The sequence below is a fragment of the Festucalex cinctus genome, chromosome 14 (genome assembly GCF_051991245.1).
Source record: "Festucalex cinctus isolate MCC-2025b chromosome 14, RoL_Fcin_1.0, whole genome shotgun sequence".
Lineage (NCBI taxonomy): Eukaryota > Metazoa > Chordata > Actinopteri > Syngnathiformes > Syngnathidae > Festucalex > Festucalex cinctus.
Genome location: NC_135424.1, coordinates 6257513 through 6271393, shown reverse-complemented (window position 1 = coordinate 6271393; position 13881 = coordinate 6257513). Strand labels below are relative to the sequence as shown.

General features: G+C 39.8%; 1 protein-coding gene across 4 annotated transcripts in view; it reads left to right on the top strand.

The window, feature by feature from the left end:
* lzts2a (leucine zipper, putative tumor suppressor 2a) overlaps positions 1-10616 on the top strand; it is a 37478-nt gene extending 26862 nt beyond the window's left edge. For all 4 annotated transcript variants that reach the window (XM_077495880.1, XM_077495877.1, XM_077495878.1 and 1 more), the window contains 7 exons: positions 3945-4586; positions 5282-5920; positions 6116-6238; positions 6371-6517; positions 6633-7121; positions 7658-7762; positions 8249-10616. In XM_077495880.1, coding sequence (XP_077352006.1) covers positions 3978-4586; positions 5282-5920; positions 6116-6238; positions 6371-6517; positions 6633-7121; positions 7658-7762; positions 8249-8431 — 2295 coding nt within the window. In that variant the 5' untranslated portion in view covers positions 3945-3977 and the 3' untranslated portion in view covers positions 8432-10616. The remainder of the gene's footprint in view (positions 1-3944; positions 4587-5281; positions 5921-6115; positions 6239-6370; positions 6518-6632; positions 7122-7657; positions 7763-8248) is intronic.
* The last annotated feature ends 3265 nt before the right edge of the window (positions 10617-13881 follow it).

Genomic DNA, 13881 nt, shown 5'->3' with positions numbered 1-13881 from the left:
TGTTTGGAAGACAGATGAGAAAAAACACATTTGGTGTTTAGCAAAAGGGGGGTGATGGTACTATTTGTAATTATGTCTCCCTTCACGATTGATTTCCCATGCTAGGACATCATAAGGCGTCTGTGTGCTCGCCAAACAGGATTAGTGAGTTCTGCTTTTCCCAAGGCCTCTGTGGAGCCTCTCTTTAGACAACCAGGTACTGGATGGAATCCTTCTGAATTCCAAACTCCCTCCCTTTCCCCATCATGACCTCCACTCAGTTCGTCTTTGTCTCGTCACCCCTGAAACCTTCATGTTTTTTCTTTCGCCGTCCCGCCGAGCCTCCGGAACAGCTTGGCTTGGAGGTTGCGCATGATTGCGAGGAATGATGTGTTGCTGCGGAATAATGTGCTTCCGCTCTTGGGAATAGGCTGACGGTATTAACAGTCTTATAATAACGGGATTATTTGCCCATCAAGGACCCTGCTAGTGTCTTATTAGAGAACTACCTGATAAGCTCTTGCTTCTGTCATCATCCTTGGCCAGTTGGTAGCACACACAATCACCTTCAAGTCGCTGTCTAAGGCAGTCAGCCTGCCTCTGAGACATTCAGCATCGTTTCATAGTTTTAGAGCGTGAGGATGCAGTGTAAAGTGCCCCCGGGCTGACCCCATGATTGCTGGCTGCGACTCGATTGGAGTTTATTTTTAAACGTCGACTCAAAAGCCTCGCCGAGAGAAATATCCCATGAAAAACTATCTGGATGATTTCAGCCTCTTAAGATGTTTTCTATTTTTAGGACCGATGACAGTGTTTTTCTTCTTTCTGCATTGTTGTGCTGATATAGAGAATGATGCATGAACAAGGAAAGTGGATATGGACAGAAGCCACATTTCAACCTAATGTTACAGCAACTTTTAGTAGTTCGTGGAACTTAAATATTCTAATCATGGTCCTTCCCAACCAAGGGATTTTTGCCCTGGTCACTGGTAGTGTAGTGGTTCATTTGCCTGACTTTGGTACAGGACTGTGGATTCAGATTCAGTTATGGTGCGATTAGCTGTCTGTTTCTATAGGTGCCCTGTGATTGACTGGCGACAAGTTTAGGGTGGGATTTGCCTTTCCCCCAAAGTCAACTGGAATCGGCTCAAACTCCTTAAAACCCTAAAAAGTGGATGGAATTTTACCCAAGGTAGGATCATTATGCTTTTGGACCATTGGACCTATTGTCTAAATGAGGTCAGTTGAATAACAGAGATCTTCAGATATTTTGAAACTGCCATGAATTATTCGAGCACTGGGCAGCACTGAACGTGTCTGATTGGATAACTTCTTTAAATTTTAGGCCTAAATGTGGTTTTAGACGAAAGGACATTGCCAAAGTGCTATCCCCGAGTGTCTTCCGAGTGGCCCAGATAAATGAACCCCAAACTGAATTTCCTCACAGATCAAAGGCCAAACACCTGATGGTCCTCAAAAGGGAAGACTTCCATCACATCAGAGGGGACATTAGCTTTTGGGGATTTATTGCCCGAGTGGCCAGAACAAAACCAGACCCTTGGAGGTCACAGTGGTGGGACGGCAGCTCACATCCACTCTTCAGGGAGTCACTGGGTTAGCGCTCAGGCGGTCACACTTGACGTTCTCAGAGGATTGTTAATTCTATTATCCCTGCCTGAGAAGTCCTCATCAGGGGCCGGTAGTTGAGCAGTAGTAGGGATAAACGGATAAAACATAGAAGGTGGTCACGAGGTGTTATTGTTTTGGGTACGGGAAGCAATCACATCGTAAACATCCCGTTAACAGTTGTGGATCACTTGCACATGTGCAGTCAAAAAACCCACCTCAGAGAAATGCAAGACACAGTTGGCTGATCAATTACAAATAATTAGGCAGCCTTGTTTTCTTATTGTGGGCCGGATAGTGTGACTTCCTCATGGTCGGCAACCTTCCTGGAGTTATTTTAGTATGTTAGCTCATTTGAAAACTACAATAGGTTGTTCAGGAAAGTATTGTTTTTGTTATTTCAATGCCTACATCTGCTGCACAGATTGTCCAAGATTCTTTCTACATCTCGCTACCACAAACAACATAAAAGTTGTCATGTTTGGAGCGATGAGAGAACAGATTTGGAATGTATACACTCACCCCCAAACAGTACAGAACTGTACTGTAGAGTGAAAACCTATTTCGACAAACGACCAACATTTCCACTTTTATTTGCAGGTCCAGTGGTGTCTTGAGTTGTGAGTGCCTCAACTTGTAGATTTTTCGATCTACGAGTGGTCATTTGCTCGATTTATTTATTTTTGCTTTGCGTTGTTAGGCAAAATTTTGATACGAGCAACCTTCAATATGCGGCTGCTTGAGTGTAGTGAAAAAAGTAACAGTAATGCCATCATGTGGCCAAGTACAAACACTGTCGCTAATGCTCATTTAGTTGTCAAACACATTAATGCAAAATTTCATTTTATTTTTAAATTTTTGGGCGGCCGGAATTGATTAATTGCACATTTATTTGATATACAAGTAACATGTAAGTCAATGTAGACAATGGTAACTTTAATCTTTAGATGACAAATTTTTTCTTATCCTTCAGCAAATATAAAACATTTCATGGAGGTTTTGTAGTTTCAAGCAGGATATATTACCTGACATCTTTTTCACTAGACCCAATTGATGTGTTCAACGGTGCCACAATGGTGTTAGACCTGGCAGACTGTGTGCACTTATATCTGCTGTGGATTATTCCGCTTGGCCAGACGGATTTAGGCTTGGCACGACAGGCTGAGGATGTGTGTTCACCCGGGCATCCGACACTGATAATGCTATCTGCAAACGGAAGGACTTAATCTGCTGCCACACTTACAGTTTGAATGGCTTGCATGCGCAGCATCGAGTTAACATTTCATCGCAATATTCGGGTCCGATCGATCATTGATGACTTTTCGGCTTGTCGGGTTCAGATGGGGACATTCCCTAAAATCACACAACAGCTGCAGATGCCACTGATCGTGACTCATTTGTCGCTTAACTCAAACTCTTTCTCTCCTCCTGCCTCATTACTGCAATTGGCAATTAGCAGCAGCGTTGTCAGGGAGGTGCCATTGCCAAATGCATGAAGTAGTAGAGAGATTGTCTCTGTTAAAGGGATTACATCACGGTATTTTAAGCCCTTCCAACAGTTAACTATAGGCATATAATGATTAAATCTTACCTTTGACACCATGGCGATGTATTCGTTACTTTTTATTTATTATTTATTTATTTATTTATTCAAAACGGCTCCTTTCCGCAAGAAATCGTGGAGGAGGGGAGGAGAGGGAAGGACAAAAAAAATGAGCTGGTCTCAAACCAGGGACTTCCTACTTACAGAGCGAGCACGTTAACAACCACTATACTTCGTTCAGTTGGGTTCAGCAGTGCCAAAGTTTCACTTGTAGTTTACACAAGTGTCAACCAGAACCTTTCTGGGATTTTAAGACAGCCAATTGTCATTTCATTTTGGCATTGAAAATGTGAAGGATAATTGATTGCTTTGAATTCAAAGGCTGCTTTTGTCACTATCCTATAGAGGTCTCAGAGAAAGTGGGCGTGCGTTTAGTCCGCGGTGCAGGGGTGGGTCCACACCTTTTGACGTCAGCGCTTTCTCAGGTTGGGAGTGGGCTGTTGTTTGGAGAGCAGAATAACCTAGTTTCTCATAGAGCGTTGAATGGAGGAAAACGCCTCTTGTCATGTTTTTGAATTAGCATTTTAACACAGCTAAAAACTCCAAGAAGTTGGTTTTTCATGTTGCTGTCCCTTTAATAATTTGGTGGCTTTGTTGCCAAGATTTGGAACAAAACATGATTATTGATGACTTGGCTCATAATGTAAAGTTGACAGTTAAGAATACGCTGTTGGGTATCAATTAAATGAATATTAGAATGTAGGTTGTAAATGTTTTCTCCCATCTCCTAACACAGGGTGCGTGGTGTGGCTAACACCGTCGCAGTGCCATGGCTCTGGTTCAGGCTCTTCCTGTCACTGACCAACCCAATCCCTCTGTCGACGTCCAGCAGTGCCAGCCTCGATCCTCCTCTCACTCCCCCCCAGCCTCCTGCAACTCGGCCACCGCTATGGGTTCCGTAAGCAGTCTCATATCGGGCCGGACGTACCAAGAGAGGCACTGCCGAGCGGCCAGCGAATTCGCGGCCAAGCAGCGGCGCTCCACGCCGGCTACCAGCTGCTTCCGCCTCCAGGATAACACCCTCCGCAGCGCGAGCTCTTTGGAGCAGCTGCTGGTTATCTGTAACCATACGCAAGAGCAACCCTCCCAAGCCCAGGTTCTACCTCCACCGTTGCCCACCAAGAAGCAGCCTCGACCCGGGAACTCTGCAACTGGTGGGAACGCCGTAACCGCCGGTGCTACAGCCAGTGGGGTTAATAATAACTTGGCATACGTGAGCAGCAGTGAGGTGGTCGTTGGAGACTGGAATGACAACCTGGTCGTGACAGCTGTCAGTCCCTGCAGCGACTCGGAGGACCAACGGGACAATAGGACTGTCAATGGCAATATAGGAGGACCTCCCCCCAAACTCATCCCAGTTTCCGGACAGCTTGAGAAGGCAAGTAGTTAATTGTATTTAAAAAATTTACATACTTTGTTTTTAACCTCATCTATGAATGAGTTGTAAGTTTTAAAAATCAATTGAGCACAAAATGTTGGCCACGCCAAGTGTATTTAAAAAAAATTTTTTAGTGTGGAAAATTTATTACAAATAAATACCCGAATGTGCGTACTAATGAGTATGTGTGTGTGTGTGTGTGACCTGACAATGCACACATGAAACATCCTCTTCAATTACAGCATCTCATGAAGCAATTACGCGGATGTGCACATTTTTATGGCGGATTACCTCCGTCGTCTAATTGCCGATTTATCTCTGTCCGCTCAGAAAGACGCTTCATCACCAGCCTGACAGGATTAAATGGATCATTTGACAGCTACTCACCTTGCACACTCATGTTGATCAATGTCACAAACCACCTTCATTCCATGAGCTGAAAAACAAGCTTGCACACTTAGTGTTCCACTCTGCTTTGTGTTTTGTCCTTTAATAAGATTTCCTTTGTCCTGTTTTCTTTGCTGCTTTTTTCTTTTGTTTTTTTTTACTCCACTTTTGTCAGAAACAGGTGTTGTTTTACTGTTAATAACTAATTAAGGAACAGAACAAAGCTAGACACATTTTTTAACTGCTAAAAGAAGAGAGTCTATTCTAATTCTAGCACAGCTGAACTTTTATGGCTTTGTACTTTTCAGAACATGGAGAAAGTTCTGATCCGTCCAACAGCGTTCAAGCCAGTCGTTCCCAAGAATCGCCACTCAGTGCATTACCTGTCCCCGCGACCAGGTGGCTGCAGTCTGTCAGAGAGCCAGGGCAGCCTCAACCTCCTCCTCCCCCTCGCGGCCTCAAGCAGTGGCTCAAACGTGGCCGGCAGCAGCAGCTCCTCTTCGGAGGAGAAGCGTGACTCCTTCGGCGGTGGGCGCAACGCTCGCAGCAGCCGGTCTTGCTCCATGTCAGACTCCGGGAGGAACTCCCTCTCCAGCCTGCCCACCCACAGCAGCACAGGCTGCAGTTTGGCCCCCAGTGAGGGCTCCAGCTCCGGGTCGGCACACCCGGAGCCCGGGCAGGTTCTGGTCAGAAACACTTCGGGCGGAATGAGGACTCACGGTCACTCGGATAGTGGGCGTTCGTCATCCAGTAAGAGCACGGGCTCGGGGTCACTCAGCGGGCGCGGGCAGCCCTTGTCGGACAGCGGCTCGTGCGGCCACTCCTCGCCGCCTGTGGAGGGCTACGAGGCGGTGGTGAGGGACCTGGAGGAGAAGCTGAGGGAGCGCGACATGGAGCTTCAGCATCTGCGGGAAAATCTGGACGAGAATGAAGCCGCCATCTGCCAGGTGAGACCCAAAGCAACCTAATCACTGGCCACCGAAATACCGTGACCAAATCGCTAAGTTGGCAACACTGACAGCTGATGTAAACTATAATTCCCTGTTCCATACAATAAATCAATAATCAATAAATTGTTATACACAAAAATAAAATGGAAAGCATAGCTTAGACCTTGCAACCTGGATGCTTTGCCATGAAAGGTGTACGAGGAGAAGCAGCGTCGCTGTGAAAGAGAGATGGAAGACCTGAGGCAGAACTGTGCCAGCAAGATGAAGCAGGCCTCTCAGAAGGCCCAGAGGACTCAGCAAGTTTTACAGTTACAGGTTGGCTATTTGGAATTTACATACGCAAATGTATTTCCCTAATGTTAGATTATTTGATTGTGTCCCAACAGTTTCATTTGAATCTGCATCAAATTGTGCAATCTCAAGCCAATAATGCTCTCATGTCGTCAGATCTTTCAACTCCAGCAAGAGAAAAAAAAGCTGCAGGAGGACTTCTCGTCCCTGCTGCAGGACAGGGAAACCTTGGAGCGGAGGTGCGCCACCATCCAGCGTGAGCAGACGCAGCTCGGACCACGGCTGGAGGAGACCAAGTGGGAGGTGTGTTTACTCAAGAATTGCCAACAAAACAGGACATGTCAAAAAGATGAGAGAAGGGAAAAAAAAAAAAACCCGCTGTCAACTAACAACGAACTCATGTTGTGGGCGGCTGCAGGTGTGCCAAAAGTCAGGAGAGATCTCCCTGCTCAAGCAACAGCTGAAGGAGATCCAGTCGGAGCTGAGCCAGAAATCCGGCGACATCGTGACGCTGCGGGCTCAGCTGAGAGAAGCCCGATCGGAGCTGCAGGCCAGCCAGGCTCGCTGCCAGGAGGCCCAGGCGGCCCTACGTACGCGCTCCCTCGAGCTGGAGGTGTGCGAGAACGAGCTGCAAAGGAGGAAGAGCGAAGCCGAGCTGCTGCGGGAGAAGGTGGCCCGCCTGGAGGACGACACGTTGCGCCTACGCGACGCTCTGACGGCCGGCGGTGGGAAGGTCCAGTGCATCGGCCTGCCCCTCCATCAGGGTCGGGGCCTGTCTGGGAGGGGGGGGGCTAGCCCCTGCGTGTATCGTGATGTGGAGGATGCTCATGTGTCTTGGGGAGGAGAGAGCGACGAAGCCAAGGCCCTCAGGCAGAATGCTGAAACTCTGCTGGGGCTCAGACAACAGGTACTATACGTCCGTTTACAGCCACTTCAGTATTGACGACATTAAACGCATTTTCATCAATTGATTAATCACTCAGGGGTGGGACAGACTTTAGCCCTTGGGGTGTCACTTTTGGACACTCACTCTTTCTCACAGCCAAGTTAGTTGATTTGTCAAATACGCTCTTCCAGGGATAGATGTAGTTATGTTCCCCAGCACATTTCTTTGTACCAGAGTCCGAATTGAGTCACATAATAGAATGGAATCAAATTTACTGTAATTGCACATGCACAAATACAGACTACAGAGCAACAAAATTCATTTCATAGTTACAGTCTGTCCAAGAGACACAAAAAATCATGACCAACATGGTAAGACAGAATGGAGAAGCCTGACGGCTCACAAAACAGTGCAAGTTGGAGTACCACTGCTATGGGAAAAAATGTGAGATGTGTAACTTATTTAAAATAAAATAAAAAAACTTTACAATGAATTGGAACAGAAAATCAAATAAGGATGGATGGTGGACTATATAATGTTTGTGTGCTTTGTGTCAGGTGGACAGGCTGAAGGGTGAACTGATGTATGAGAGGAGGACGAGTGAGGAACAGCTGTCTCGATTCGACGATGAACGGAGGGTGTGGCAGGAGGAGAAGGAAAAGGTACAAATTCATTCAGTCATTCACTCATTTGCACAAGTGGCTAAACTCGGAGCAGAAATCAAAAATGTTCGATGCAATATTTTCCATGTGCCCCCACTAGTTTAATCATGTTATTCCGATTAGTAATGTACAGTGTTTGTGGAATAAGAAATAAGATGGGGGGGGGAAAAAACCCCACTCGTTTTTATCCATCTCAGTAGGCGGCCATTTTGTCCAGTTCTGCCACCTGCGGACTGAAATTGACATACTGGCCGCCCCTAAAATGGATACATACGTGTTTTGTTAGTTTTGTTTTTTTCAGCTAATTCTTACACCACATACGCAATATTAATCAGATTGCCATTTTTTGATTAGCGGGAGGGACATACAACATATTATTGCACAGAAAAATTTTGACTTCTGCTTTAAGGAGAAGTACAGATACACCCAAGTATTTGTACTTGGCTTGCTTTAGTCATTTTCCTTAATCTCGAACCGGGCCCTCAGGTCATCCGCTACCAGAAGCAGCTGCAGCAGAACTACATCCAGATGTACCGACGGAACCGCGACCTGGAGCGCGTGATGCGGGAGCTGAGCCTGGAGCTGGAAAACAGGGACATTGACGACTACGAGGTGCACAGCGGCAGCAACGACATCCACTTTGAGGAGATCACCGCCACCGAGATCTAAAGACGCCGCGCGAACCCGCAAATGCCAGACCCCCCCCCCCCAAAAAAAAAAAAAAAACACCACCGGCTGGCTTTACCTCTAGCAGCTCCCAAAGGTGCGTTCTTGTCTACTGCTGCACTCCTCGTGATCTTTCATACAGTGTTTCACCTGCACTTTTTTTTTTCTTAAAAACAAACTTTTATTCCACCACTATAAAGTCCGCACAAAAACATTTTTCTTCTGAAGCAGTGAGAAGTGTTCAAATCAGGGAGGATTTTTAGAAACAGCAAAAAAAAAAAAAAAAGTTGGCCACGTGCACATTTTCTTAAACAAGGCACAAGCATGCATGTCATGTAATGTGATAGCGCCCGACACGTCTGCTACTTAATATTGTGTTGTGTATTCTTTGAGGGGGATATTAGCCAGAGCATGCTAACGTAAGGTTCTTTTCATCTGGTAGTACCACTCCAATCCTTCAGAGGGCGATAGTGAGCCAACATATTGACTAATATTGCGTTTCTCTACTCGGCTCAGTTTGGCACGGTTGGAGACTCGAGAATAAAGAACAGCAACAGGGTAAGCTAACATTAGCGTGTTTTTCATTTCTAGCTGGGTGTACTCGAATGTTACACTGCTCAATCGGCAATGGCTCACAATCTACATTTGGAACTAGCATAGACCAGGCAGTACAAATACATAATACAAATTCTTAATAGATGAAAATCCGCAATATAGAGAAACCGTACATAAAACATTATTTGACTAGTTTTACCCCTCCCACATGCTTTAAAAAGATTAAAACATTGCTTACTGTAGACCTCAGTGCTGCCAGGCATGTTGTGGCACAAGGTGGTACTACACTCAAGGTGACTCAATTCTCAATTTGGACTTGGTGAAGTAATGTTTTATTGAACATAAAGATTTACTTGTTGGATTAATTTTGTATACCTGATTGGTGGACGGACATTCGAGAGACAAAATGATTTGTACACAAGCATTGAAAAGTCGAGTTTCCATAATACATGCCTCCTTACAGAGAGGAAGTAAAAGAAGTGCATCAGTGGGGGGGTGTCAGCAGGATGTTTGTGATTCTTGCTCTTGTCTGCCTTCTCACTAAGAGCTATTTATAGCAGTGTTAAGGAAACTAAAAATGGAGTTTATTAGTCTCTTTGCTGCTTCTTTTATTTTCAGGCTGCCGTTTGAACTTGAGGTGGGCTTGTATGCGCACTTTTCATTATTTTGTTCCTTCCAGCAGGCTTTATTTAGCTTCCAGCAGCACAAAGTCACAATCGTTTGAATTTGAGTCTTCCAAAGATTTGTGAGCTGAGCCAATACCAAGGCACATAATATAGACAACAAACAATTCCTTAAGTTCGAGCAACTGTGAGGCAGACGAGCGATAGCGTGAGCCCACCATGCCGCATAAAATTTTCTTCAACCGCTACAAAATTTTAACCACGTATACAACAGACTTTGGAGGTAAAATTTAATAGCTGGACAAGGTCAGCTTCAATCCTGATTATTTTTATTACCCGGCATGAGAGAACTGAAATTTTATAGACTAAATATATTTCAAAAAGGAAATCTATAGCGTGAAGGTTGTATATTTTTATATAGAGATACGAATAAAGCAGATACTAATATTTTTTTTTTTTTCTTGAGGCACCGGTGTGGGTTTCATATGCCAATTCTATCTATATGAATGTCTATATATATATATATATATATATATATATATATATATATATATATATGCAGTAGACTGCAAAGCTAAAAACAGAAATAAAACCTCAGAGGAACTGGCAGAGAGAAAGCCCCCCCCCAAAAAATCATCTACAAATGATTATAATAAACCTTTTATTCTTATTTTTTCATAAAGAGATCTAGTATGGCCCTGGGAAGAGTTTCCAGACTGTTATTTCTGTTTTTGAGTGTAAATATGTAAAAGAGTTGATAGTATAACACATTATCTCAGATATTTCATATGTAGCCACTGTGACTATAGACCAAAGGAAACCTAACTCATCATTTTTATTTTATTTGTTTTGTCGTGGCTTCTTTTTTTTTGTTCTCCTTTTATACATTAGCTTATGTTGCGTCACACTTGATTCATAAAGTAGATGTTTATCATTTATGTAAATGTGTACATTTGTTGTATAAATGAATGTTGTGTTTTTCAGTAAAGAACAAGCTGTCACACCTTTAACCTGACCCTTGATGTGTTTTTGTATGGTGAATGTGTATTAAAACCATTTCATGTTCCAGATTTCTTCATACAATGGCCAGGCAGGCATAATGACTTGCAAAAAGTTGTCATCCAAATATTTGGGTAGGAGTAGTGAAACAAAACCACTCAAGTGCACAGTAACTGGTGAGTAACTTCCCATTTATTTTATTTTATTTTTTTAAATAATGCAGGAACATCAAATAGACAAAATTATAAGATAGGAACGTGCACATCCAGATATTACCTAACAATATCACTATCTTGAAATTGTTTTATACAATATATGAAATAACAAACAAGGGCAAATCTGACCTCTGTAAATATTTGCTAGCCTAGTAGCATTTTTCCTGAGCAAAAATACTTGAATAAAAATAAAAAGTACTCTTACATGTACAGTAGATTAAAAAAAAAAGTTACTCAGATCACTGTAGTGTGTGTGTAATTGTTTTTGTTTTGTTAGCCTCACTAACAGAGGCGTTGTTTGCCATTAGGCAAGGAAGGCAATTGCTTGGGGCCCCTTAGCCTGCAAGGGCCCCCAAAGGGACAACAGAGTCGTCTCAAATTCCATGAATCAGGTGTTTGTTTTTTCAGTAAAAAAAAAAAAAAAAAATGGATAGTAAGGCTTTCTTTTCAAAACGACCATGTATAGTAAGGTGTTTTCTTTTTTTTCTTTAAATGACTGTGTAGTAAGGCAATTTTTTACATATATTTTTTTTAATGACCATGTATAGTAAAGAATATAAAAAGATGAGCATAACGTAAGGCGTCCTAAAAAAAATTACCATGTATTGTAAAGCGTTTTTTTTTAACGACCATGTTTTTATATTTATTTATTTATTTATTTATTTTTTAACGTCCATGTATAGTAAGGCTTTTTTTTTTTTTTTTAAACGACCATGTATAGTAAGACTTTTTTTTTTTTTTTAAACGACCATGTATAGCAAGACATTTTTTAAACAGCCAAGTATAGTAAGGCGTTTTATTTATTTTTTATTATTTTTTTTTTAATGATCATGTATAGTAAGACTTTTTTTTTTTTTTAAACGACCATGTATAGTAAGACATTTTTTTTTTTTTTTTTAAACGACCATGTATAGTAAGGCGTTTGTTTGTTTTTGTTTTTTAAATGACCATGTATAGCAAGACATTATTTTTTTAAACAACCAAGTATAGTAAGGCGTTTTTTTGTTTGTTTGTTTTTTAAATGACCATGTATAGTAAGACTTTTTTTTTTTTTAAACGACCATGTATAGTAAGACATTTATTTTTTAAACGACCATGTATAGCAAGACATTTTTTAAACAGCCAAGTATAGTAAGGCGTTTTATTTATTTATGTATTTTTTTTTTTTAATGATCATGTATAGTAAGACTTTTTTTTTTTTTAACGACCATGTATAGTAAGACATTTTTTTTTTTTTTTTTAAACGACCATGTATAGCAAGACATTATTTTTTTAAACAACCAAGTATAGTAAGGCGTTTTTTTGTTTGTTTGTTTTTTAAATGACCATGTATAGTAAGACATTTTATTTTTTTAAACGACCATGTATAGTAAGGCGTTTTTTGTTTTTTTAAACCAAGTATAGTAAGACATTTTATTTAAAACAACCAAATATAGTAAGGCTTTTTTTATTTATTTTTTTTATTTTTTATTTTTTAAATGACCATGTATAGTAAGACTTTTTTTTTATTTTTTTTTTAAACCAAGTATAGTAAGGCATTTTATTTTTTTTTTTTTTAAACGACCATTTATAGCAAGACATTATTTTTTAAATAACCAAGTATAGTAAGGCTTTTTTTTTTTTTTTAATTCATTTTAATTTTTTTAAATGACCATGTATAGTAAGGCATATTTTTTTAAACAACCTAATATAGTATAGTAAGCCGTTTTTTTTGTTTTTGTTTTTTGTTTTTTTAAATGACCATGTATAGTAAGGCATATTTTTTAAACGATCAAGTATAGTAAGGCGTTTTTTTATTTTTATTTTTTTTTAGCAACCATGTATAGTAAGACATTGTTTAAACAACCTAGTAGACTATAGTAAGGAGGTTTTTTTTTTTGTTTTTGTTTTTTGTTTTTTAAATGACCATGTATAGTAAGGCATATTTTTTAAACAACCTAATATAGTATAGTAAGGCGTTTATTTTTTTATTTTTTTTATAATGACCATGTATAGTAAGGCATATTTTTTAAACAACCTAATATAGTATAGTAAGGTGTTTTTTGTTGTTTTTTTTTTAAATGACCATGTATCGTAAGACATATTTTTTAAACAACCTAATATAGTATAGTAAGGCGTTTATTTATTTTTTATTATTTTTTTTTAAATGACCATGTATAGTAAGGCATATTTTTAAAACAACCTAATATAGTATAGTAAGGTGTTATTTATTTATTTTTTTAAATGACCATGTATAGTAAGGCATATTTTTTAAACGATCAAGTATAGTAAGGCGTTTTTTTATTTTTATTTTTTTTTTAGCAACCATGTATAGTAAGACATTGTTTAAACAACCTAGTAGACTATAGTAAGGAGGTTTTTTTTTTTTGTTTTTTGTTTTTTAAATGACCATGTATAGTAAGGCATATTTTTTAAACAACCTAATATAGTATAGTAAGGCGTTTATTTTATTTATTTTTTTATAATGACCATGTATCGTAAGACATATTTTTTAAACAACCTAATATAGTATAGTAAGGCGTTTATTTATTTTTTATTATTTTTTTTTAAATGACCATGTATAGTAAGGCATATTTTTAAAACAACCTAATATAGTATAGTAAGGTGTTATTTATTTATTTATTTTTTTAAATGATCAAGTATAGTAAGGCTATTTTTTATTTATTTTTTTAAATGTCCATGTATAGTAAGGCATATTTTTTAAACGATTTTTTTTAAAGTATAAAGTAAGGCGTTTATTTTTTTTTTGTTTTTTGTTGTTGTTTTTTTGGCAACCATGTATAGTAAGACATTGTTTAAACAACCTAGTAGACTATAGTAAGTTTTTTTTTTTTTTTAATGACCATGTATAGTAAGGCATATTTTTTTAAACAGCCTAATATAGTATAGTAAGGCGTCTGTTTTTTTTTTTTGTTTTTTTTTAAATGACCATGTATAGTAAGGCATATTTTTTAAACAACCTAATATAGTATAGTAAGGCGTCCGTTTTTTTGTTTTTGTTTTGTTTTTTAAATGACCATGTATAGTAAGGCATATTTTTAAACAACCTAATATAGTATAG